General features: G+C 40.2%; 1 protein-coding gene across 1 annotated transcript in view; it reads left to right on the forward strand.

Moving 5' to 3' along the window:
- The window catches only part of CDH11 (cadherin 11), a 151557-nt gene extending 139949 nt beyond the window's left edge, over positions 1-11608 (forward strand). Inside the window, exons 12-13 of the mRNA XM_030299198.2 lie at positions 7246-7497; positions 10240-11608. Coding sequence (XP_030155058.1) covers positions 7246-7497; positions 10240-10736 — 749 coding nt within the window. The 3' untranslated portion in view covers positions 10737-11608. The remainder of the gene's footprint in view (positions 1-7245; positions 7498-10239) is intronic.
- Positions 11609-27790: the final 16182 nt, after the last annotated feature.

The raw sequence follows: 27790 nt of genomic DNA on the forward strand, positions 1-27790 counted from the left end.
ATTTAAAGATAGCCAAATAGATTTCTATGGAACTTTTTTCCCTCATAATTGCTTCAATATGGAAGATGCTCTATTGGCAGATCAAAATGGCAGATGTATTTTAATGCTCTGCCATTTTCTCTGTGTAAATAATTATGTTCCTTTTCCGCCTGAATTTCATTGCAGCAGTTTGTCCATTACAACGCAGCTTATCTGGGAATTCGCTTCTTCCCCAGCCCAACACAAAAAGATAGGTCATTTTGGTGGAACAGACACATTATTCTTTCAGGGTTTCCTCTGGTCACTGACTTAAATAACTCCTGGGATTTCTCAACTCACTAAAGGACCCAAAATGTTTATATCCCACTGAATTCTGTGGTAGTTTTCCTTGTCTTAAATCAAGAAACACTTAGGCAATTTGTTTCTTTTTCCCTCCCAAGAAGAGAATTCTCCTCATACAAAAATGGAGGGAGAGTTAATTTCAAAGGAAGTGGTCAATTATAACAATGAAAAATCTATTAATACCAGCCAACAGTGCACACTTAGATGTCTGATACACACACACATTTAGATATCTCTACAATGTTATTTATTGTATTTCATATTTTGCCAGTCCCTCGGTATCAAAGGTGTTAATTAAAAAATCATGATGATATCCTCCTAGAGTGTAGCTCTTTAATTCATTTGGAAGACATTACAGCCATCAGAGTCTTGGGTCAAACAATTTTCTTCATTAACATGCATACACAAGCTATTAAGGTCATCTTTGAGTATAAGTAAAGTCAAAAATATAAGTGCTCCAAACTTTAAAAGTATTATTTAAAATTTCTATTATTTCATTCCCTCAGATTGAAGATGGCAAATATATGGCATCAAAAATTTCTGTTAAGGTTTGAAAAATCACAAATCTAAATGAGTATAAAAAACCTAAATAAGTGGGGGTTCCTGAATGCCTTAGTTGGTAGAGCAGGTGACTCTTGACCTCAGGGTTGTAAATTCAAGCCCCACACTGGGATTAGAGTTTATTTAATAAAAAAATTGTAATCTAAATAATTAAACTTTCCAGCGATGTCTTTTGTAGAATATATTCTTCTAAAACTATTAAAGCTTAAAACTCCATTAAGACTTCTGAGACACATACTGTATCTATATAGATATAGATATATACACACATATACTTCACATACATACCTATATATTTTTTTCCATTATCCTGATAGAACTATGGCCACATTTCTAGGGATAGTGGAGAGGGCCCAGAGGATTATTCTGCTAGCGACTGCATAACTGTCTTCAAGTGTGTCAGAACTTTTTAAGTGGTAGATGGATCTACTTTGTCTCAGGTTTGAGCAAAGGTAGAGATGGTAGTTTGGGTCAGAAGTGAACAAAGTAAGAGCAAGGTTTGGCTTCAATCCTCTAGATGCTTAATAGTCTCTAGAGAGGCCTTCATCTGATCAAGGTGAACAATGACAGAAGGACAGAAGAAACAGAGTGGCCAAGAAAGGGCATCTTACGAGCTTTAGGGAAGCTGCTGAGGTGACTGATTCTCTCACCTTAGCTCAAGCCTTTCTCCTGACATCATGGTGAGACCATGGTGTACTAATTCTGTGCTGCAGACGCTTTTCTTTTTCAAGTTTTTAAACATACAGAGTCTATGCCTTATGCTGCCCATTTGCTCTGCTCTCAGTGTTTTGTTTTTGTTTTTTTTGTTTTTTGTTTTTTTTTTTTTTTTTTTTGGCTAATACAAGATTACACCGAGTGTGATCTATCGATCGAGGGCTGGTTACCCATCATAGTTTCCCCTTTTAATGTCAGTTGTATGTATCCCTCCAATGGGCTACATCATCATCATAACCCTTATGTTTGCATCCCAAACTGGTACCATGGAGACGATCATTATCAGGTCCCTTTACATTTTGTTAGTGTAATGACAAAGTGTGCAGGTAAAAACAGCATGTAATTAGGAGTCCAGGTTGTAGACATAAAAATTTGAAATCTGAATTTATTTTCCATTAATGGAAACACTACATTTTGTGCATGACATATGCTAGTAATTAATGACCCTATTTGCAAGGTTTTGCCTAAGTAGGGGGAAAATGAAACTGGTTACGTGTCTGTGGCCAGGAATGAGAACCCTGGGTGTCAGGATGAAAAAGTGAAGTGCTTGAAAAACATTTTCTTACTGTGGGAAATATGTTGCCCAGGATTGAGGAGCGTGAACTATTTTCTTACCTCTGGATGATGAGCTCTTCTGTGTAGACCCTTGCGTTCCAAGCTGCAATGACATTTCCAGGAATTCACTTTCCTCTCTCTGCCAATAAGTTTCTCTTCCTCATTAGTTTATTGCTCAAAGAGGATCGCTTCCAGGAAAGAATTAATATTTACTGAGCATCTCCAACAGTCTGTCGCTGTGCTAAGTACCTTTATGAATGGAATCGTTTTAACATTTAAAATTATTAGTTTCCTGGGTGAGAATATAGAAACTCAGGACATTTACTTACTACAGTTGAAGTCAGGCAATTAATATGTAAACGATTCAAGATTCAAAACCAGGCCTGTTTGACCCCAACTACTGAGAGATTTGCTCTTTGGAAGCTTTATAAAGGAAAAGGATCTGAGAAATCTCTTGATGGAAATTTAAACATTGGTAACATTTGCCTTTTTCTGCCTCATCTTATTAGCCATGGAGCCAATTCGACACTTCCCTGAAAAAAAAAAAGGCTCATGGAGCCTCTTTTATCCATGGGGCACCCATAAACCTTAGGAATGTGTATATCCAAAGTGAGGGGACCCTCTCAAAAATACATAAGCAGTGACTGCCAATGAAAATGATTTGGATGAAAGAGAATCCATAGTCAAACAGAATGCAAAGTTGATTTTCAGTATAACAAGTTTGTGTTATTATGGCTAGTTTGTTTCTTTTTCAGTGTGTTTTTCTAGATTTGTTTTCATGAAATTCCTGCCCATAGTGGTGGCACTTTTTTTAGCCAAAGATCAGTGATCAGAGTGGACCACAAGAAAGACCATCAGGGGACACAGCACTGACTCCTCTAAAATGGCCATCCCAAAAGAAAGCTCACTCTCCCATTGGTACAGAGTCCAGTTGGATCTACAGGAGAAATATTTTATTCATTCAAACAACACTGAGCACCTAAGTGCCAAGCCAGGCTGCTTACACAGTTTTCTGGTCTATCACAGCTACCCCGATCCAGTCATGAGTGCTGGAAGATATCAATAGTGGGTGTTAAATATTCTGGTGGAAGGATTCCCTGAGCCATAGAATAACCATAACTTTTATTATGTTATTTGACTCCAGTAACAACCCTGTGAGGCTTGCTTGATATCAACCAGGGTCCTCATTTTAAAGATGAACAAGTAAGGCTCTAGACAGGAAAACTGATGCATTTTAAAGCATGTAATTAGTGTATGCCCATGAAGAGACTTTCAGTCCATTTCTTTCCCACCTCTTCAACTAATCTTAAATCCATTATGTGTAACATGTTTGGCTAGAAGAACTTTTTAAAAAGTTCTTGAGAGGGGCGCCTGGGTGGCGCAGTCGGTTAAGCGTCCGACATCAGCCAGGTCACAATCTCGCGGTCCGTGAGTTCGAGCCCCGCGTCGGGCTCTGGGCTGATGGCTCGGAGCCTGGAGCCTGTTTCCGATTCTGTGTCTCCCTCTCTCTCTGCCCCTCCCCCGTTCATGCTCTGTCTCTCTCTGTCCCAAAAATAAATAAAAAACATTGAAAAAAAAAATCAGGGGCGCCTGGGTGGCGCAGTCGGTTAAGCGTCCGACTTCAGCCAGGTCATGATCTCGCGGTCCGTGAGTTCGAGCCCCGCGTCAGGCTCTGGGCTGATGGCTCAGAGCCTGGAGCCTGTTTCCGATTCTGTGTCTCCCTCTCTCTCTGCCCCTCCCCCGTTCATGCTCTGTCTCTCTCTGTCCCAAAAATAAATAAATGTTGAAAAAAAAATTAAAAAAAAAAAATCAAAAAAAAAAAAAAAGTTCTTGAGATTCTTGAGTCACCTGTGTGGCTCAGTCGGTTAAGTGTCTGACTCTTGATTTTGGCTCAGGTCATGATCTCACCGTTTGTGAGTTGGCCCCACATCGGGCTCCTCATGGACAATGCAGAGCCTGCTTGGGATTCTCCCTCACGCTGTCCCTCTCTGCCCCTACCCACTCCCTCCCCCCTCAATATAAATAAATAAACAAACATTAAAAGTTCTCAAGATTCTACTGGTCCATCACTTGGAGATGGTGAATGGTCTGGTCAGCTGGGTTCCTTGATGAGCTTTTATGTCACAGTTTCAGTGTGTCTTAGGGGACTCATTGTTCAGAATATGAAACATCTTTCAATCACATGCCCGTGTCCTGCTCAGCTCCATGTTTTCCATCAGTGTTTGATTTTCAGTCACTATCATGTGTAAGCCAGCATGCTGTGACCTGGAGGCACACTCTTGGGTGGATGGCACATTGAAGAACAGATTTTAAATCCTGCCTTCCACAGGTTTCCAAAAGCAAAATACCCAGTTTACATTCCCTCCAAAACAACACCCTGGGTGACAGGATGCGACCCAACAGATAATCTAAGTGAATGATCTTTTGGGAATGTTGCTTGTATCAGAGAAGTGTATTTGGCCAAACAATTTAATTAATTTGCTTTCCATCTTAGATTTTTAATTTTTATTTTTATTCATAGTGGCATTAGTGACATTTCAGATTATTAAAATGGGGTAGATGTTGTCACTTTTAATTTGTGAAAATCTTATTTGAGCTCAAAAAATGTATGAGAAGGGAAAGAAATAACGTATTTTGAAATAATTTATTTACATGTGAATTTGTTTGTATTTCTTAAGCGTAGAAACAGGGTATAGGCTAGAACAGGAAAGAACAGTCAGGAAGCAGAATTTTCAGTTAACAGCCTTTTGGGCTAGTTTGTTTTTATTTTTTCATGATTTTCCATACTATGTGGAATTTTTTTCCAGTGACAAGAACAATATATGCCAGTCATACTAAATTCAGAAAATATAGAAATGAGGGCTAGCTGTTCTGCCTTGCTTTGTTTGAAATGCTGGCAACAAAGGACAGAGAATCTGTCGCGATACAGCTCGCTAAAAACCAATGCATACACACACCTTACCTTCTGCAACACTCAGAATATCTGCTCATCCCTCGACTGAATCTGCCTTTTATATTTAATAAATTTTATCTCACAGAAAATGTATTATATTTCCTTTCACCTAAAATATACCCATTTAAATTTGAGATCCTACAACAAGAGCTAATTCATGGTACTGTCGATCCATTCTAAACCCACTAGCTTTTGGGCCATCATGTTGCCCATACATTCATATTGCTATAAGTTACTGATTCTAAACTGACATACAGAGGCAAGCCATGTTGAGGGTGTGTGTGTGTGTGTGTGTGTGTGTGTGTGTGTGTACACATAATTTGATAGAACATATTTAAAATTTCACCTGTTTTATAATTACCAGTGTTGTCCCCCCAGAGCGCACAGCCTGGAGGGGCACCTGAGTGGCTCAGTCAGTTAAGCAACCGGCTCTTGGTTTGGGGCACCTGGGTGGCTCAGTCAGTTGAGCCTGCAACTTGGGCTCAGGTCATGATCATACACTTTACAGGTTTGAGCCCTACGTCGGGCTCTGTGCAGACAGCTCAGAGCCTACAGCCTGCTTTGGATTCTGTGTCTCCTTCTCTCTCTGTCCCTCCCCAACTCATGCTCTCTATAAAAAATAAATAAACATTAAAAAATTTTAACATATAGTCTGGAAGAAATGTTGGCTGGTATAGATATGCAGAAAACATGATGAGGAAGTAGTTGGGGGCATTGGTTACAAAAGATTGAAAAATATATGGAAGCCAACATCGGGAATTTTGGTTAAACCTTTCTCAGAACACAGTTATGCCATTTATTCAAAAAACATTTCTTGAATGTTTCGTGTGTGTCCATCCCTGGAAAGACAGATGAATGAGATGAAGTCCCCTATTCTTAGAAGTTCACAATCTAGGTGAGGTCAAAGTGGTTATGTCAAGAAATAAAGACAGAATAGTGGGGTGTCAATTTCTATAAGAATATATAGTGCTGGGTGCCTGGGCGCATAAGTCACTTAAGCGTTTGACTCTTGATTTTGGCTAGGATCGTGAGATGGAGCTCTGTCTCAGGCTCCACGCTGAGTGGAATCCGCTTAGGATTCTCCCCCCTTCTCTCTGCCCCTCTCTCATTTGTGTACATGCTCTCTCTCCTCTCTCCCTCTCTCAAAAAAAATTAATAAATAATAATACATAGTGTTTTGGATCACAAAGGAGATGTTGGGAGGGGTCTAGAAAGGCTGCCCAAAGTGGTGGCTTTTGGGTTCAGTTCTGAGGCTTGAGGGTTTTCCTCCCATGCTCATAGGAACAGCTTTCTGGGGCAGCAGAACAGTGGGTAAAAAGGCAGTGGGGGAGGTGTGGTGTGCTTGGGAAACAGAAGCCATGTCTGCATGTCAGGCTGAACTGGGGCATGTGGAATGGATAGGGTATGACCCTGGAAAGCAAATAATGTCTTAAAAATAGAGAAAAATCTAGTGTTTTTCGGTAGGGCTGTGTTGTGTGGACAGCAGAGATAATTTGGAATTATTTTAAGCAGGAGGCATGACATGTTTAACTAGCTGGTGGATGGTGCTTGAATTTCAAAGAGACTATAAACCTGCTACTGGGTTTTTATAAAAAGTTCCTCTTTAAACATATATTCCTTTAGGACTTATGAGTGGGCTCACAGTATGGGCAAGGTTTGCGTGTGAACTGGAAATGTCTTAAAACAACACAAAAACAAAAGCAGACAAACAGAAACTGGCCAAAGGCTTGCCATGAAGTAGGAAAGTACAAACATGAAAAAGATTTTTCTGTTTGTTTATTCTCACACTCACTTACATATTTAATTATCTCCTATACTCCCATAGAGTATGTGGTCTGAGCCCACACTTTCTTGTGGTATCTGATGAAAGGGGCAATACCTTATCAGAAAACAGTGTGCTTAACTTGCCCGTGGGGACATTTGTATCTACCCCATATTAAAAAAAAAGAGCCAATGTCTGAGTTTGGTTCCAAAATACGGAGACATTATTCTGCAAGGCCAGATGCCTGTAGCTTCTACAGATACCTAGATTAAGGATTCTGGCTGTTGACCTTGATGATGAGAAGTTCAGCCTCATGTCTGCCAAGCTGAATGCACAAATATTCACGCCGTGATTCCAAAGGTCTCCTTTCCTCCAACAGATAACACTGCAGGGGTGTATGCCCGGCGTGGAGGCTTCAGTCGGCAGAAGCAGGATCTGTACCTCCTGCCCATCGTGATCAGCGATGGCGGAGTCCCTCCCATGAGTAGCACCAACACCCTCACCATCAAGGTCTGCGGGTGTGATGTGCACGGTGTACTGCTGTCCTGCAATGCTGAGGCCTACATCCTGAACGCCGGCCTGAGCACGGGGGCGCTCATCGCCATCCTCGCCTGCATCGTCATTCTGCTGGGTAAGCAGACTCCGCTGTGGCCTGCGGGAAGGTTTTTGCAACCAGATGCCCATCCTGGAAACATACACTTCTGGAGTGCAGGCTGGTTAGCAGAACTATACCCAAGGACTGTGGCTACAATTTGAGACAAGATGGAGGTGGTGTCTGCTCCGGTCCATTTTATGATTTGGGTGGCAACTTGACAAGCATTTTGAGCAGGGTCGGGGAAGGGTTCTGATGAGCAAATTGTCAGGCACTGCAGGACAGCACAGCAGCAACCAGCCGGGGGTGCTCTAGGGGGACATCTGCGAAGGTTTTGCACAAGAGGAATTCAGGCAGAAGTGTGGGATATGAGCAGCAGTTTGCCTTAGAAGATGAAAGAGAAGGGGCACCTGGGTGGCTCAGTCAGTTAAGTGTTCGACATTGGCTCAGGTCATGATCTCATGGTCCGTGAGTTCGAGCCCTGCATCAGGCTCTGTGCTGACAGCTCGGAGCCTGGAGCCTGCTTCAGATTCTGTGTCTCCTTCTCTCTCTCTGCCCCTCCCCTGCTCACGCTCTGGCTCTCTCTTTCTCTCAATAATAAATAAACGTTAAAAAAAAACATTTAAAAAAATAGGAGGAAAGAGAAGAGTTAGGGACAGAAGGAGTAATCATGAGGCCACAGACAACGTCTGAAGGACTTAAGGAAATGGATGAGGTTGGCCTGGCCAAGCTGGATCTTGACTCCTCCTCTGATTATCTGGGAGCAAGCCTCAGTTTTGGGAGACCCCTGGGAGACTTTTCCTGCACTTGTAGGCTGAGTGAGCTGCCCCACTTCTGCATTCTCATGTCCTCTCTGGTTTACTCTGAAAGAACAGCAGTGTGCCCATGCTAAGAACATTTACCGTGGCTGGCCTTCAGCAAGATGAGATCACGTGGGAGAAAAATCAGGACTCAAACCCAAGGATGTCTGACACCAAATTTATGCTTGTTCCATGATGTTTCATTCTCCACTGAATGAGTAGGCGGCCCAGCTGCACAGTGAACAGCCCCTGAGTTCAGGTCAACAAAGAGTTCTTGAGAATTATCTGGGTACCAGGTCCTGTGTTCAGCCCTGGGGGATAAAGAGAAGAATCAGACATCATCTTTGTCCATGACCGTTCACAGTCTATCAGGGAAAATACGAGTGAACAGATAAATCAGAGGCATGGGGTGAGTGCCATGATAGGGACATGAATAAAAGGTGATGGGGACACACAGCAGGAATTGCCTCACATTGACTAAGGTCAGGGACATCTTCCCAGAGGAAGTGACATACTTGATGGATGCTGAAGAATTTTCCAGATGGTGAGAGAGACTGGGATGGATAGATTTTCCAAGCAGAGGGAACAGAATGCCAAAGAGCTCGAGGAAATTCCGAGTCTGGGGAGGGGGAGCCACATATGTAAAGCAAATTGTAAGTTATGATGATAGAAGAACGGGGCCAGGTGGGTGGTGGAGTGCATGCCAGTAGCCGTGTCTGGTGTCAGAATGAGATGCCGAGATAGGTTTCCATGATGAGAGAGAAGAGCCAGCCAAACAGGAGGTGGAAAGGAGTGGTCTGGGCGTAGGTGTTGTCAAGAACAAGGCACAGGTAGGGGCGCCTGGGTGGCGCAGTCGGTTAAGCGTCCGACTTCAGCCAGGTCACGATCTCGCGGTCCGTGAGTTTGAGCCCCGCGTCAGGCTCTGGGCTGATGGCTCAGAGCCTGGAGCCTGTTTCCGATTCTGTGTCTCCCTCTCTCTCTGCCCCTCCCCCGTTCATGCTCTGTCTCTCTCTGTCCCAAAAATAAATAAACATTTAAAAAAAAAAAAAAAAAAGAACAAGGCACAGGGGAGGGACACTGCTTGGTGAGCGCTGGGAGCCGGTCACAGCCCACGCAAGGTCAAAGCCTCAGCCTTGCATCTCCCAGTGATGATGCACCGACTAGGGCTCCCAGACCACCTGTCAGATTCAGCCACAAACATTTTCTTTAGTCTAGCCATGGCAGAGTGTTCTCATGGAATATCATAGAAACCTCTTGTAGCGATGCTACGTTGCCTGAGCGTAGTCGAATCACCTTTCCCAGGGAGGAGATGGAGCTGTTTTTCTGGGCTTCAGCTGATGCTGTTTCCTTATATGCAAATAAAGAGGAGATTTGTCTTCTGGGGGTCATTATAAACTTCCCCTCTTCCATACGGTGGTCTGAAGAGAACCCTGCCACATTTATGATAAGATTTCTTATTAAGGTAGAGTAGGACTCCTGTTCATTCTTCCCAGCCCCCAGCCCTCTGGGCAGGAACTAGCATCACCTCTTACAGAAAGGTAGGACTGAGGTCTCTGAACGTCCTCGTTCATAAACTTTGGAGAGACAGCTGTCTTCCGTTGGAAAACGAAACCGACATAAGCCATTTTTAAGAGGCTGCAGACCAATATATTTAGAATCTTCCCAATTCTGAGGAACATGACTTCCAAATAGCATTGGATTCATTTGTAAAAAGCTCAAAATAGTTCCAACTTGCCAGTTTGTTTGGGTATCATCTTTTCCTGGCGGCATTTTGCAGAGGAAGAGACAGGTGGAGGGCAGTTTTACACATCTTTGGGGATTCCAGGTAAAGCTCTCATTTCACACAGTGATAGACTGGTTCCTATTCTGAAGCTTGTACACACCATGTCTTACAGTAAGCAGAGTTCTCCTGGTGGTGGGTGGGGAGAACCCAGAAATACTGGGCTTGACCTATGCTTACTTTCTTGTGCTTTCCCCATAGTCATTGTAGTGTTGTTTGTGACCCTGAGACGGCAAAAGAAAGAACCACTCATAGTCTTTGAGGAAGAAGATGTCCGTGAGAACATCATTACCTATGACGATGAAGGGGGCGGGGAAGAAGACACAGAAGCCTTTGATATTGCCACCCTCCAGAATCCTGATGGGATCAATGGATTTATCCCTCGCAAAGACATAAAACCCGAGTATCAGTACATGCCTAGGCCTGGACTCCGGCCAGCACCCAACAGTGTGGACGTCGATGACTTCATCAACACGAGAATACAGGAGGCAGATAATGACCCAACTGCCCCTCCTTATGATTCCATCCAAATCTATGGTTACGAAGGCAGGGGCTCAGTGGCCGGGTCCCTGAGCTCCTTAGAGTCTGCCACCACAGATTCAGACTTGGACTATGACTACCTACAGAACTGGGGACCTCGTTTTAAGAAACTAGCAGACTTGTACGGTTCCAAAGACACTTTTGACGACGACTCTTAACAATAATGGTACAAATTTGGCCTTAAGAACTGTGTCTGGCATTCTGAAGAATCTAGAAGATATGTAAACAGGTATTTTTTTAAATCAAGGAAAGGCTCATTTAAAACAAACAAAGTTTTACAGAGAGGATACATTTAATAAAACTGCAAGGACATCAAAGTGGTAAATACTGTGAAGTACCTTTTCTCGCAAAAAGGCAAATATTGAAGTTGTTTATCAACTTCGCTGGAGAAAAAAACCACTTGGCGTACAAAATATTTAAGTGAAGGAGAAGTCTCATGGTGAACTTACAATGAAGGGAAATCGTTTATGTGTTATGAACATCTAAGTCTTTTCTTCTTCTTCTTCTTCTTCTTCTTCTTCTCCTTCTTCTTCTTCTTCTTCCTTTTTTTTTTATTTGTCAAAGAAGCTTCCAGAAAATTAGAAAGGACAACAGTTCTGAGCTGTAATTCCGCCTTAAACTATGGACACTCTATATGTAGTGCATTTTTAAACTTGAAATATATAATATTCAGCCAGCTTAAACCCATACAATGTATGTACAATACAATGTACAATTATGTCTCTTGAGCATCAATCTTGTTACTGCTGATTCTTGTAAATCTTTTTCCTTCTACTTTCATCTTAAACTAATACGTGCCAGATATAACTGTCTTGTTTCAGTGAGAGGCGCCCTATTTCTATGTCATTTTTAATGTATCTATTTGTACAATTTTAAAGTTCTTATTTTAGTATACATACAAATATCAGTATTCTGACATGTAAGAAATGTTACGGCATCACACTTATATTTTATGAACATTGTACTGTTGCTTTAATATGAGCTTCAATATAAGAAGCAACTTTGAAATAAAAAACAGATTCTTTTTTAATTCTGGGTTTCATTCTTAACATTGAAACGTTTAAGTATTTCTAATGACCCATTTATATTTCTAATTTAAGATAATTGTGATCTTTTAATAACCCTATTTATGAGATGTTGTAGTCTGCTGCTTTTATTGTTTATTTAAAATCAAGTATGTTTTGCAAATGTTTTTTTTTTTTTTTTTCAGACAAGATTCTGTAACATCGTTTAAAGCTTTCTTGTACATTCTCAGTGTTAGCTTCCTGGCTTCTCTTTGCACACATCTTCTGAAAAAGAAGGATGCGAAAGATCTAGGTCAGTCTCTGATTTTGCAATACTTGTTATATAATAGGCATTTATCTTGTATATCAGTAATTCAATGGTTATGAGAGATGAATCCATGAGGAAATGAAATGATCAGACCTCTAAAGTTCCAAGATGTAGATTTTATGCCCGATACTGAGCATTTGGGGGTTGGGCGAGGGAAGGGTCAAAAATAGAAATATGCTACATGCAGTTATCAGACATCCGATGTTATTCTATTTTTCCCTACTTTGATCTTGCCAGGCTCTCATAATGACTCTGACAGTTGAAACTGCTTATATTTCCCTCCTATGAATTTCAGTCCTCTTAAAATAATGTGGCATTTTAAATTTTGATGAAAGAAAGAGCAATTCATTTCCAAACCTTAAAATATGCTTTGGCAACAAGCTCAGAATGAGGGCAGGGACCCTGGTGGATTCTGAGGGTCAGTGCCAGTATGCCTGCTGTCTCTGGAAGTCCCATCTGGCTGCCTGGGGATTGGGACTTCCGTGGAGGACATTACACCTGTTCAGCTGGGCCAAAGGTCAAAATGTAGCAATACTCGGGGGAAAGACCACACAAAGTCATGCTACAAGTGTTCTCCCTCTTTCCCCTTAGAAACAGGGCACATGCTTTCTCTTGGGTTGCAGACAATTTTTAGATTATCTTTCTTTTTTTACTTTATTGTGAAACTTTGTTTCAAGCATTTCTTGATATCCTGCTACATACTATTTTTATGACTCAGTCAACATGCATAAAAAGAGAAATGTTTATATGAAGTGCTCACTTTCATTTTACTTTGCATTTGAATCAAATTGAACACTTCAGTGGAATAAATTCTGTGGACAATGTCACTTTGGAATCTTTCATTTCAATGAAGGATTGCACATTCTCAATACTTCCATAAATTGCAGGTTCTGTTCATTTTTTATATAGTTTTTGTAATCCAAAGAATATTTTGCTAGATTTGCACAGATCTCCAATTGAATTTGAAATAAAGAAATAATGCAAAAGGATGAATCGCACTTAAACAAGAATACAGCTGTAAGTAACCCCATCACCATGGATGATCCTTTTTGTCTAGGAATGTATTTAGATTAGATTTGACAACTACATTTTTAGATTTTTATGTTTAAGTTTAAAAAAAAGGCTGTCTAATTTTCAATAGTTAAAATACTTGTTTTTCTGTTTTTCTTTTTTTCTTTTTATCTTCTCTTTTTTACTTTAAGCCTCTGTTGTTTGTAGAACCCTCTTAGAAGCTTGGAAATAAAATGTCTTTCCTGACTAGTGGAGTCCTCTTTCATTTGGAACATATTGCCTTAAAAGCAATCTTAGTTTAAGTGGTTCTTCCTTATTTCGATATAAAGTAATCAGTGCTTTATGACATCGATTCAGCTAAAGAAGGAACACTGTTCTGTTCTCCTTGTACTTGAATAGTGGGCATTGTTTACAATCATCATTCATTCATTCATTCATTCGTTCACCAAAATCTTATTTGGTAGACCCTGCTGGTGACATCAGGATGCACAATGAATCTTGCTATCATCCTTGACATCTTTTGGTCCTCCCAGCCCTGTTCCAACATATCTATCCTGTTGTCTTGTAACCACCTGTTGATTTCTGTGCCTACCCATCTCCCCAGACAGTGCAACAGGATACTTTCTCTCCTTCAGGTTTGAGGGGACAACATATATAAAAGACACACAGGAGATGGTGAGATGTCGACCGTGAATGGAGGAGGGTAGGCCAATTGCAGCAGTTCTGGACAGATCTTGTGTTTAGCTAAATTGTATCTTAAGAAGCCAATGTTCCCAGGGATGGTGGGGAGGATAAGAGAGAAGATGATCTGCAATGCTTGGAGAAACTTGCTGAAAATACACATACACGGTGCCTAGAGAGTATTGCTTTGTACATCAGGTGGGACCAAGTCATTATTTTTAGTCGTTCCAATTCCATTACTTTGTTGTGTATCCTTCACTTATTTTTGAGAGCCTCTTCAGGACAGTGATGGTGGGTGGAAGGTCAGAAGTGAGTTGGGATCTCTGAGCACAAGTGTATCTGGCAGGCAGTGTGGAGGACAGATTAAGAACATCTAAATAAACGACAGGGTATTTATGAAAGTCAAAATAAGATAAAATGAGGGCCTCAAATAAGTCAGTAGATAGGGAATGGGAAAGAGGCAAGGCTACTCTACTTCTGTGCTGCCATCAGCCGGGTCTAGACCATCCTCACCTGTGACCTGGAACACCGAGGCAAACTCACAGCCATTCTCTCTGACTTCCAACCTCTTCTCCACAAAGAAGCCAGAAAGATATTAACACACAACTCAGATCACATGACCCCATAACCAAACCTCTTCATTGGCTTCCCAAAGTCCTCAAATACATTCCAATTCCATTATTTTGTTGCTTTACATGACCAGAACCCTGCAAACCTATCAACTTCCTCTTACCCCATTTTCCTTCCAGACACTACATTCCAACCATGTTGGCCATCCATCAGTTCCTTGCACAGACCAAATGGGACCCTTTTCCATCCAAAGTGGACCACACTTTGCCAGTTTACTTTGTATCCATTGTAATTCTTTGAACTTACTTTACTTACTGGCCTTTACTGTGTGTGTGGGTCTGACTGACACAGCAGAGTGTAAGCTCCAAGGTGGAAAGGATCGTGTTTTCTTATTGTATGCCTAGCTCTTTTCATTGTGCCTGAAACCTAATAGGTACACAAGCAATATTTCTTGAATGAATGATGGCATATCAATAAAGCAGATAATATCCAGATTTGGTGGCTGAGTAAAGAATGCCGGTCTGATTTTATGCTTCCTCAGCTGAGAAATTGAGTGAACTGTGATCTTGATATCTGTGGTCATGAATCCAAAAGGATGGGGAAAAGCATTGAATTAAGTTTGGATTGGACTTGTAAGCTGGAGACGTTTGTGTCAGATGGAACTGTCAAGTAGGTCATCAGCAGTAGGGATTTGCTGGCTACAGAAGAGGGAGCTGGGCATGTAGAGTAGAAGTCATTGAGGGCAGTTTAGGTCGACTGAGTGACTGTATTTCTAACCGGGTTTCACTGTTCTCTGCCAACTTAAAGGACTATTTTGATGGTGAAGTAAATAAGTCCCTCTGGTGACTACAAGTAATTCTGACTTTAGTTTTATTAATAAGGGTAATTAGTAAGCATAAACCTTATCCATGTATGTCAAATGCTTTGAAAAACTAGAAGAGCATATTAATTAATTCACTAATTCTTTTCTTCGATTAGTGAGGCTTTTTTGAGCTCACACTTTGTGGGAAAGCATGTATTAGATGTGAAAAATTGATGTTATTCCTGTGAGAAGGCAAAGTATGGGATACCCTGCCCAGGTTACACTGTCAGAGATGGTGAATGAGAGGTTACACGACTCTCCCAAGCATCGGCAGGAAGTGGTTGTCAAAGCTGGATGGGAATGGGTCCCATTTCTTCCACCTTGGTCCAGGGGCTTATCCTTTAGGTAAAAGAGCCGACAACAACGATATTCTTCATCATCAGTGATTCAGCTGAGACAGTGGCAGTTAAGAGGGGATGGACACTCCCCACCTCCTTGGGTTCAGCTTATTATTTTGAACAGCCATTCACCACAGAGTGGGACGACAGGATCCAGTCATACCTCTGATTGCCTAGCCTGCCTTCCACGTCCACACCAATAGATGGGACAAAACCGTGCATTGTTTCTCCTGGAGTTTGCATGTCTCTACAATGTAGATGTTGAAAATCAACTATAAAAAAACAACTAATTAGGCACTTTATAGCTGTTTGTATTATGATTCACACAGAAGTTTGGTAGTTTATTCTCTTGATGTGATTAAAATTGTGTTAAAAAAAAAAAAAAGTCCATGTCAGGAGATTGTTAGGTCCCAATGGCCTCAGAGCGAGAAGTGAATTTTTATTTTGCAGACTAACTCAACTAATCATTTTTAATGATTTTCTCAAAAGGGCCTTTTTCATTCCATGCATCTTTATACATTTTACACATGATGTTATAGTTCTCTGTCACTTTAATCTACTAACTGCCACTACTTGGCTGTCTCTCACAGGCTTATCAAAGCAACATGCCCCTCATACTACTCAGAGCCCAAATCATCAGCTCAAGAGTGAAAGCAACAAACTGCTTCTTAGGTGTGGCATTCGATACATGCCTCTGTGTAAAAAACATGGCTCCAACACTCACTAGCTGTGTGACTCTGGACAGGTGTCTTGAGCTCTCTGAACTTCATTTTCCACAAACATGCAATGCAACTAAGAATTTCCACAGTTTCAGTGGTGGTAAAGAATCAATAAGCTCCTATTTCTAGAGCCACTGCCAGTTCCCAGAAGAGGGGAAACACTCCATAGAAGGGAGCAATGATATGGTTAGTGTCCATATCCTTTTCCTTGTCCCAGGTTTCAGGACAAGGTTAGGGAACAATTTACCACCGCATGCTTCCCTTTTCTCCCTCTGTCTCCTGAGCCAACAATAGAACATAGCTTAGCATGCGGTAGTTTAGTTCAGGCAGAGAACAAGAAAAAGTTTCCTACCAACAGATAGAATTTTTTGTTTTAATTAGACTAATTATCTGATTGGTGCATTCACTTCTGTTTGATTACAATATATAGCATAAAACTGGCAAAGCAACATGTAAAACAGCTTTTAAATATCTTATTAGAAGACAATAAGTAAATTTACATGATTATGAATTGTATTTAATTGGATAGAAACTATGTATAATATGGTATTTGAAACTTGGATGAGCTTGTCAAGAACTGCAAAAACTGACATTTCTAATATAAGGAATTTCATATTTGATGTATTTTTGCTCATTTGCTGAAACAACGGTGCTCCTTTTTTCGTAGACATAATTCTCTGAAAATGTTTAGATTTGCAGACATATAATTTCATTAGAATATTTTTCTTTCATAACAACTCTGCTGACTTTAATTTAACCACAATTTTTACCTCACTTAGCACTCAGAAAAATTGGAAATTATTTGATGCTGTAGTAAATTTCACCTTAAATTTTTTTTCAAACATCTAACTGGGATGTGAAAGAAATAGTAGTGCTTAGAAGTACAATTTTCAAATAACATTCTGTTATGAGTAGGTAAAGAGGTGGTCAGTTTGATGATGCTGACCTAGCAAACTAGATAAGCCCTCGTGTGGGGCACCCACCTTTCCTTTGTTACCTTTTGGATTTCCAGCACAGAGAAGGCACTGAGTAAATTCTCAGGGTAGGACTGTAGGGATGGATGGGTAAAGGGAAATAAATTCTTATATTCTAGGTTTTTCAGAATTCTAAACTCCCAGAAATGGACAAGAGAATTCATCTGGGTACCTTCTTTGCTCCCACACCCATGTTTTGATAGCATCATTATAATGCTTTGAATTTAGATTATTTTAAATGTTTATTTACTTATTTTTGAGAGAGAGAGAGAGAGAGAGAGAGCGAGAGAGAGAGAGAGCACGCATTAGCATGGACGGGGCAGAGAGAGAGAGGGAGAATAGAATCTGAAGCAGGCTCTGATCTGTCTGCACAGACAGAGCCCCACACGGTGCTTAAATCCACAAACGGCAAGATCAGTACTGGAGCTGAAGTCAGACACTTAACTGACTGAGCCACCCAGGCACCCCTTCAATTGAGATTTTCCGTGACTAGATATTCCTCCCAGGACAGTCACCCAACGCACACTCAGATCAAATTGGACCCGATGCACTGGACAGATGGAAGGGCCTTCAGATGATGTGTCTGTCTTGCTAGTCCTGAAAAAATTTGCTTAATTTCTGCGGGTCTCGTTTTCCTTATATGACAGGGATATGTAATCTCTGTCTGGCATGGATCCAAGAATTCCAGGAATGGATGACCTAGAACAGGAAATTACCTACATATATAAATAAATTGTTGCACAGATGAATGATTTTATTGTTGCTGTGCTTGGTGTTATTTGGGCTTTTTTCTACGGTAAATTGAATCTTTCCAGCATCTACAAGTGATTCAGTAGTTAACCTTAGATCCAGAAGCAAATTTAAGGGGCTCTTGGGATTCTCCTGGGAAGACTTAACCCAGTGGCCCCAGGGTAGGCTTTAAAATGGGGACTGAATCTTGTTGTGCAGGGACTGCAGCCCTAGGGCTTCTCCCAGTCCAGCAGCCCCCTCCCCAGCAGGGAAATAGTGACTCCTAAATGCAGGCTATGAGGAATCTTGATCCCAGTGGCTCACTGTTTTCCAAGTTTGGAATGTGCATTTCTGCATTTCTGGTGGTTAGAAGGAACGGTTTTTAAGATGACATTGAATAACAATACGTTTTAACGGGAGAAAGATGTTCCCTTTCAAATTACTAAGTAGATAATCTGCACACAATTCTCCCTGTGTATGGAATCCATTACCCCTTAGGGTGGCTCATTCCATGACCACCCAATCTAAAGCAGCCTCTTTATTCCTGTCTGCCATATTGTCCTTCTGTCATTCTCTCCAGAGTGACAAAGATTGTCTACTCTGACCAAACTTTAATCAAGCTCTTCTGAGTTCTCTGTCCCACTAGGCCTGAACTTGGCCCTTCTTCTCTCTTTGTAGAATCTCATTTCAGCAAGAATCCTGAAGAAGTCAGTGTAGTGAAAATTCCCTACCCTTACTATCTGGCTACTCTCAACCTTAATCACCCTAGCCTATCTTCAGCAAGAATCCTGTTGATTCAGCCTAGCAAGAACCCCTCTACCTTGATATTTCCTCTTAGTAATTTTCCATCCATGGACCCCCATCTGCTTCTTGGATGTAAATCCCCAGCTGTCCTTGTTTAAGTTGAACTTGAGTCCATGTCGTCTCCCCTGGTAGAAAACCCCACTGCAGTAGCTCTTCATGAATAAAGTGTGCCTTGCCATCTTTAACAAGTGTCATGAATAATGTTTTCTTTAACAAGAGCACATAGCACTTTCTGATATTTTTATCTTTTCAATGCATTGTTTACTTAAAGTAAATCTGTTTACTCTCTAGACTGTAAGCCCCATGGGGAGCAAAGACTGTCTTTTTCACTGTGTACCCCAGAGCCTAGAACAGAGCATGCTACGTTGTAGAAATTAAATAAACAATTTCTGGCTTCTTGGGGGTGTTGGCTAAATTTTTATTGCTTGCTCTAATGGAATAAGGGCTAGTTTGAAGTTATAGGTTTAACTGATGTAGATTTCCTTTCTGAAAAGGGAAATAAAACCAGTAGATTAAAGTCTTCAGCAGCAAATCTAATAGCTAGAATTTAACAAAATGGTTTTCTTTCCATGTATGTATGTGCAGTTACCTTCTGTACTATGGGGGGGTTTCCACTCATGGCAATAACACAACGTTTCCTTTTAAAATTGTGATATTGGGATTTATAATGAGGAAAGTTATGTTTAATTTTCTTCCCCTTTCTGGCAGCACTCCTAAACCCTTTGAATTTCTTAAGTGATGAGAACAACTAAGGTGCCTTGTTCAGTTAATGAGATGACTTTCGGACCCCACTTAAGGATGAAGGATAGTTGCCAAGGGAACCAACTGCTTGATTAAAGGGTGGGAACTTTACGGCTCCCTGCCCAGACCTCCAGGGAGGGAAGAGGGGCTGGAAATGAAATCAGTCACCAATAGCCAATGACATAATCAGTCGTGCCTGTATAATGAAGTCTCCATAAAAACCAAAAGGACAGTGTTCAGAAAGCTTCCGGATCGGTGAACACATGGAGATTTGGGTGGAGTGGCCACTCAGAGAGGGCATGGAACTCTCGAGCCTTTTCCCCATACCTTGCCTTGTGTATCTCTTCCATCTGGCTGTTCCTGAGTTATATCCTTTTATGATAAATCAGGATTGTAGTAAATAAAATGTTGTTCTGCTTTCTGTGAGCCCCTCTAGCATATTAATTGAAGACAAAGAGGAGGGTTGCCAGAGCTTCTGATCTATAGTCAATCAGAAGCACATGTGACAACCTGGATTTGTGACTGGCATCTCAAGTTGGCATGGTGGGGTAGGGACAGTCTTGCTGGACTGAGCCCTTAACCTGGGGAATCTAACACTATTTCCAAGTCAGAATAGTGTCAGAATTGAGTAGGACACCCAGCTGGTGTCTGCAGATTGTTGGTGGGGTAATCTCTCTGTCCCCCACATTAGAATTGGGTGCAGAAACATTTCAAAATACATCCATTTAGATAAAAGACGAACCACTTAACATAAATACAGATTACATAAATAGTACATCTGTTACTCAGGTATATTGACTAGGCAGAGGATGGGTGGTGAAGGGTGATACTGAATTCAGTGGTACCCTGGGGGTTTGGACAGCACTGATGGTGTGCAGCCAGCTCATTTAATGGCTGAGAGAACTGAGGTTCTACAAGATAAGTTAACTTGTTTCAAGAATCAGAGGATAGAGAAGAGAACCTGGAAAGAAAATATACTTCTCCTGCTGGTGATCTAACTCTGAGTTCCAGGAAAACTCAGTTCCAAAGAGTTACCAACTACCATGTAATTTTTTATTCAGAGTGGTTTTCTGAGTGTCCAGGTACAGGAACAACCTTCCTGCACACACACCATTGCTCTTCTTACATTTCACCTCCTCAGAAAGTTCTTCATTGATCACCTTACATAAAAAAGGACACCGAGTCCTTGTTACTGAGTCCCCTTCTAGCTACTCACCTCATTTGTTTTCTTTCTCTGCATTTACCACTATGTGATATGATAATGAATGCCTATGGTATGCATTTAGTGTTTGTGTCCCCTGCCCCACCATAGTGACAGTCCCATGAGGACACTGGCTCTGTGCTCTTCACCTCTGTACCCCCAGAATCCAGAATACTGCCTGGCATATACGGGGGCCCAATAAATAACTGAGGAACAAACCAATAAATAATGATAAACATTATCAACACTAGGCTTTTTAACTCGAAGTTTGAGTGAGATCAGCTTCCTCTTTCAGTCCTATTTGTTAATAGCAACCATGTCAACCAAATGAGGATCAGAAAGGTTATAAATGTGTTGCTCTAATATAGGGATTTCAGATACTCCTAGGTAGTAGTTGATCAGCTATCATTAAACCCTTATGGAGGTTTCCCTCTAGCTTTTCCAGCATCTGAAAAGCTCCTGCACCAAAAGCTGGGCATCTTTGTGCTAAGAAAAAGACTCTAAATGAAGGAAATACAGCCGTATGTGAGTTGCACAAAGAGATCTTCTGGCTGTTTTTGCTCAGGGCGCCAATGTTCAAATGAAAGAAAGTGTCAAAATCCCATTCAAGGGACCCTCAAGGATGTGGAGAGCTTTGCCATGACGTGAGTTTCTAGTTAACGAGATAGGTTTTTGCTTTAACTATGATGGATTATTAACCCCAGACTAGTTGGCAGAAAGGGAACTAAAATAGTTGCTAGTTATTCTGCTAAACACTTAACATCTGCTCTCACCTGCAATGTGCACATGATTCTCATGCTCAGAGATCAAATGGACAATAGATTGGCAGCCTACTATGTTCTAGAAATGGACCCATTTAATATTCAGAGTGATTCCCTTTCAGTTGTTCAACATTATGGATAAAACTCCAAATAAAGAATATACTTAGATACTACTAACTATTGTTTTTTTTTTTTTTTTTAATTTCCAGCAAGATAACTGAAGTCCTGAAGATCCAAATGTCTCCTAGCTATTCTTTTGTTTATTTGTTTGTTTATTAGAAACAAGTAGAAGCAGGCACTTATTTGGAGTATTATCAATAACCCTCGTGACTGCATGTCCTGGTTCTCCCCAAGCCAGTCCTACTATTTGTAGTTGTACAGTAATTAAAAAAAAATTTTTTAATGTTTATTTATTTTTAAGAGAGAGAGATAGAGTGCGAACAGGGGAGGGGCAGAGAGAGAGAGGGAGACACAGAATGTGAAGCAGGCTCCAGGCTCTGAACTGTCAGCACAGAGCCTGACATGGGGCTCGAACTCACAAACTGTGAGATCATGACCTGAGCTGAAGTTGGACGCTTAACCTAATGAGCCACCCAGGCATGCCTGCAGTAATTTTTAATAGTGCTCCCTTTCCTTCTTCAAAACGACCCTTTATGGGTAATAATCTTTATGGTGACCCTACCGATAATTTTGTCCCAGTGTGTAGACAGTGTGATAGGTTTTCAATGGCTCAGAGAGACTTTTCCCACAAATGCAGAAAGGTGATTAGCGACTCTGGGAAGGAAAGAAAAGGAACATAAATCGTGATCTTATTTATCGTAGAAAAACACTCTAACATATCAGCTTCTCCTCTTTGCAGGTTTAAATTTTAAGGCTGATTTAAAAAAAAATAAACTTAACTCTCTTTCCTAGGATATAAAAATACTGAAAATAAAAAAACAAAAGAATATTGGCTTCATACTGTTTATAAATTTTATGTTCCTTGTTTCACTTATTATAGGAGGAATATTCAATATCAGCAAAAGAGTTTAAAAAAACAAATAGCTGCACAGTATTACATTGTATAGATGAATGACCACTTACTTGTTCATTAAATTATAATATTTATTAAATGACTTATAACTGGACACTTATCAGCGCCCAGGGAAAACAACAATAACAAAATAGACCAAGTCCTTGCCTTCAAATGGATTAAGTTCTACTTGGGATGATCAAGTGGTAACTACGTCCTGACACAGGCATATAGCTTCATAGGAAACTCAGTAGGACAAATGATTGCTTTCTCCAACTAATAAATGTTCACTGGCTTTACCATTGTTGCCGTTCTTGATGATGTCTTGTCCTTATCCCAGACCAATTGATTCAGAGAAGGATGGTATTTACACATCTGTATTTTTTAAGCAGTGCCTTACCAAACTCTTTTGGAGCCAGAAGTAAATGGGAAAAAATATTAATATCTCTACTACCTTTATTTTAAAAGTTGATATTTTCTTCATCATGTATTTTTTTGCATTTGTTTTGATTTTCTGAAAAAAAATTGCATTAACTTCTATTTATCTTGATAATTGCATTTTTGTTGCTCCCTTAAATTTTGTACCCCAGGCCAGTGCCTCAGAGGCAACTCCTCCCCGCTGAGATTCTAATGCACTCATGGTAAAGACTGACCGACCTGTTCCACTGACTGGTCTAGGCTAGCACATCTCAAATTTCAATGTTCATGTGAATCAATTGGGGATTTTGCTGTAAACTGACTCAGTGGGGCAGGAGTGGGCCCTGAGATTATATGTTTGTAACAAGCTTCTATGTGATGCTTTTGCTTTTGGTCTTTAGACAGCATCGGAGTAACAGGGTCCTAAGCTATTCTGAAAGATGTAAGATAAAACATTCGTCACATGTACACAGAACCAAAGTGAATGCTACCCCACTGAAGGCAATCCCCTTCCACATAAAGTAAAGGTAAAGTGGACAAAGGAATCATCTGAGGTGAATCATTCCATAATCCACAGGACTCCCCCCATTAAGTAAATTGAGATGTGAAAAGCAGCAATTAATTGTCCAACACTTCTGTGGCCATTACTATTGATCAGGGTATGATATCATTCCTGCCAGAAGGTGACCCAAATGCAGTTGCTTGGAAATACCATTGGCTGCCTGCCTTACTTTATATCCCATTAATATAGTTCCTTCAGGTCCCCAGACAAGCCTGCCACTCCGGGATGAAAAAGTTCCTCTTGGGTCAGCTATCAGCAGGCAGAAAATCCCAACTGGAATAAGATCCAACCAAACTCAGTTGCTTGGTGGGATTTATTCAGCCCAAGGCGCGTTGAGCTGCAACCACCAACTTGGATTGGGAAAGTGTGTAGATTAGTATCTCAGATCACAAGCTTACTCCTGCAAACTGTATTCTTCTTCTTTTTCCTTTTAAATGTATTTAATCTCCATGCAGTGTGCCCATTCTACTGAATGGGAGGAACTGATCCCCAGTCACATTTGCCCCTAAATTTCCTATTCAGGGTTGCACTGGAATCCAGAAATTAACTGTCATCTCTATCTCCATGGAGTCTCAACAAACATCTTGCCTGTGCAAGCCGCACTGGTCTGAAGAATTAGAGTCCTGACTCTCTAGAGCACAGAAAGTATCTAATGTCTAGGGTCTCACTTCCTTAGTCACCGTATACCCCATCTCCTCTGACTTATGTCCGACTCCTTGGAGTCATAGCAAAGAGGTAACTTGTGGTCAGCTTAGTCAGATGCACATCACACCTTCTTGTCTTCATTGAGAGTGGAGTTAAGACATTGAATGTTTCCCCACTGGCTGTTATTATTTCTTCATTGGGTTTAAACTTTTATACAAGAGTTTGAAACACTGTTCGACTTCCGGCTATGTTCTGCTTCTCTAGGGCAAATATCCTTGAGGCCAGAAGCACAGAACATTCTGGCAGCCTTTTTTATTTTATTTTTTGCTGGCAGCCTCTTTAAAATAGAATAGAGTGGAACAGAAAATATAAGGAGAATCAAGTCTGGTTAATATTTAGCGAAAGTATTCTATCATTCTGGTGGTGTGAGGGGGCAGAAAATAAACATGATAAGTCAGTATATGTATGTGTGTGTATATACATATGAATATATATATATATATATATATATAGAGAGAGAGAGAGAGAGAGAGAGAGAGAGAGAGACAGAGAGAGAGAGACAGAGAGACAGAGAGTTAAAATTACATAGCGTTATTATGGTGATAAGTGGTAAAGAGAAAAACATAAACTAGGGAAAGTGGAAAGAAATTTTCAGGTGGAAAAGAAGGTCCTCAAATTTTATACAGTCTGGCTGCCAAAGGCCTCAGTGAGGTGCTATTTGAGTGAAACCCTGAAAACTCTGAGCAGCTAATCACGCAGACATGTGGTGTAAGAGTATTTCAAGCAGTGGGAACAGCAAGAGCAAAGACAACTGACCCAGAAAGGCAAAAAATAGAGAAGGGAGAATATTTATATGAAATCCAGCAAGTAAAGGGATCACATGTTTAACATCCAAACAGCTCCCATAAATCAGTAAGATGCTGACAGATACATGAGTAAAGATTAGGAACAAACCGCAAAAGAGTAATTTTAAGCCACAAAACATAGAAAAATAATGTATATATTCCCACCAATTAGTAATCAAATAAATACAGACTAAACTAAGGTAGCATTTAAACTGCTCTATTTCAATGAAAACAAAAAATGTTAACATTATAATAGTGATGCTGGCAAGAATTCAGAGAAATAAATGCCTTAATGTTTTGACAACAGAAGTGTAAATTGGTATATTTCCTTGGAAAATTAATTTGGCAAATGTCTCCCTGAGCCAAATTGTCACGAGCAGACATTCTACCTCAGAAAATCTATCCAAGAGTGTCACCCAAATATTGGAAAAATACATGCATGGGTATATTCACAAGAATGATTAGTGTTATCAGAGCAAATTAAATGTTCAGCAGCATGATATGTGATTGGTAACTGTGGCATGTTCTCTCAATGTAGTAATATGTAACTATCAAAACTGATGATTCAAAGTGATGTAGTAACATGGTGACATGACAGAAGGTTGCGAACATGTTAAATGGGGGTGAGTGGAGTCAGTATATAGTGTTATATGTGTATCTTGACTGTAGTTTAAGAAATAGTTAAGAAACTATTTTCATGTGTGTGCATGTTCCTGTGTTTATATGTGTTTTATTATTCCTCTGTGTGAAAGAAATTATGGCTTCTCTACAAGTCAGAGTTGTTTAGAAAAACTATGTAGATAGACAGATACATACATACGTACACACATAAACACAGAGAGAGAGGAGAGAGAGATGTATTGGCTTGCATGACTGGAGGCTTGGCAAGTCTAAAATCTGCAGGGCAGGCTGGCAGGCTAGAAATCCAGGGAAGAGTCTCAGTTTGAACCCAAAGGCAGTCTGCTTGTAGAATTCCCTCTTCTTCTAGAAACATCTGTCTTTTTCTATTAAGCCCCTCAACTACTTGGCTATTAAGCTCCTCAACTGATTGGACTAGGCCCACCACATAATGGAGGGTAATATGCTTTGCTCAAAGTCTACTGATTTAAATGTGAATATCATCTGAAAATATCTTCACAGAAATGTCTAGAATAATGTTTGATTAAATATCTGGGCACGGTGACCTAGCCCAGTTGACACATAAAATTAACCATCACAGTCTGCAATAGCTTCAGGTACACATAATTCTTTAAGTCCATAATGCTAGAAAACAAAAACAAACACCTCTTCCTTGATGGTTCCAGCAAAATCCAAGAGAAGGCTAGGCTGGCTTAGAGAAGTTACCAATCCCTGAACCAATCCCAGTGGGGAGAGGTCAGGGTACTGTGATTGGAGAAGCCCAGATCACTGTGGGCAGAAGAGGCAGCTCTATATATGAAATGTATTTTTTGGAGAAAAATGATACAAGAAGTAGGAAGACAAGGTAGTCATGTTGAGGAGACAGGACTTCTGACTCCAGTTTACTGCAGATATCCCAGACAACCTGCACAGAGTTTTCATTATGGCATTAATATCTTCTCTTTATAATCACTTATTTTCCAAGTACAAACTTTTACTTGTTCAAAAGAATAAAGGGGGTGATAATAAATTTCTGTCTGCCCTTGGTCATACTACCACTGCAGAATTGTTTCTAGGTATGAAAACCCCAGTTATCAAAAAGAAAACAAAACAAAACACTAATAAATTGACATCTATCTAAGTGGTAAAAGATTTTAAAACCATTTCAAAAGGGTAAGGGCAAAAGGTCAGAGTCTTGTTAGATTAGAAAACAGACATGTCTTGATGTGTTTGGGACTGACAGTAATCCCAAAGATTATTGGGTGGGTGGGGCTTCCTCTAGGTAGGTTAATGGATGGGAGTAAAGTAATAAAATTATTCTCTGTGAAGTACGTCTGACTGAAGACTATGGAATTTATGTCTTTGGAAAACAACAAGCTCCTCATTACTGGGAGTATTTAAAGGGATGATGCAGAATACTGGTGAGGAGTCTTGCTTACACATATTGTCAGAATTAGGACAGAACCTAAGGGTCCTGTATTTTTTTTCCAGTTCTAAATATTCTTACCAAACCCAGGAATGTTAGGGTTGGGTGGGGATATTACAGGGGTAGTACAGGGGTATTACAATGCCTAAATGCCTGCATTCCTCAATGTAAAGATGAGTATTTCTACACAGCCCCATTTTAAGAAAATCCAGCTTTTTTCTTCCTCTGCAAAAAAAGAGCCCTGTGGAACCTTAATATCAAAGTATTTAATGCTTTGCTTTTTTGTTTTTCTTGCAGAAGATATTTGAATATCCAAACTTGCATTTTCAGAAGGCATTGTTCATTTTGACAAATTGCCAAAAAAAGAGACATTTGAAAGGCAATTTCAAATTGTTTTTCCATAAGGCCTGGACCCATAGCTGTTCGATGACTTCATCTCCCCTTGATTTATGGGCAGAAGTGAGTCGATGGTGTTGTCCAACTAAATGATGGTTTCTCATGGACTTAATTCTCACATATTCTTTAAAAATGTGTACCTTTAAGTCTTGACATTTGTTAAATGCTAAAATCATATTACTCGTTTACAACGAGAACTTCTGAGGGAAATAAGAAATTCAAGACACCAGAAACAAAAATCTATCTGCAGAAGCATATAAAAAAATGTTAAGCAACAATTTGGTAAGAAAGGACCTACCAGCTTAAAAGTTTCTACTTTTATAGGTCAAAATAGCCAAATATTGGAAATTACAATATAAAAATAATTAGGAGGAAGAGGTGGGGGAGGAAGAGGAGAAAAAGACAATGAAGAAGAAAAAAATGGGAAGAAAAACAATAAAGTTAAATGTTAATTAAATAATGAATTAAATGATAAATATTTTCAAATATGCAAATTAAAAATATAAGCAACAATAATGACCAGGATCTCAATTGTAACAAAAACATCCATATGCAGAAAAAAGACCCT

The sequence above is a fragment of the Lynx canadensis genome, chromosome E2 (genome assembly GCF_007474595.2).
Source record: "Lynx canadensis isolate LIC74 chromosome E2, mLynCan4.pri.v2, whole genome shotgun sequence".
Classification (NCBI taxonomy): domain Eukaryota; kingdom Metazoa; phylum Chordata; class Mammalia; order Carnivora; family Felidae; genus Lynx; species Lynx canadensis.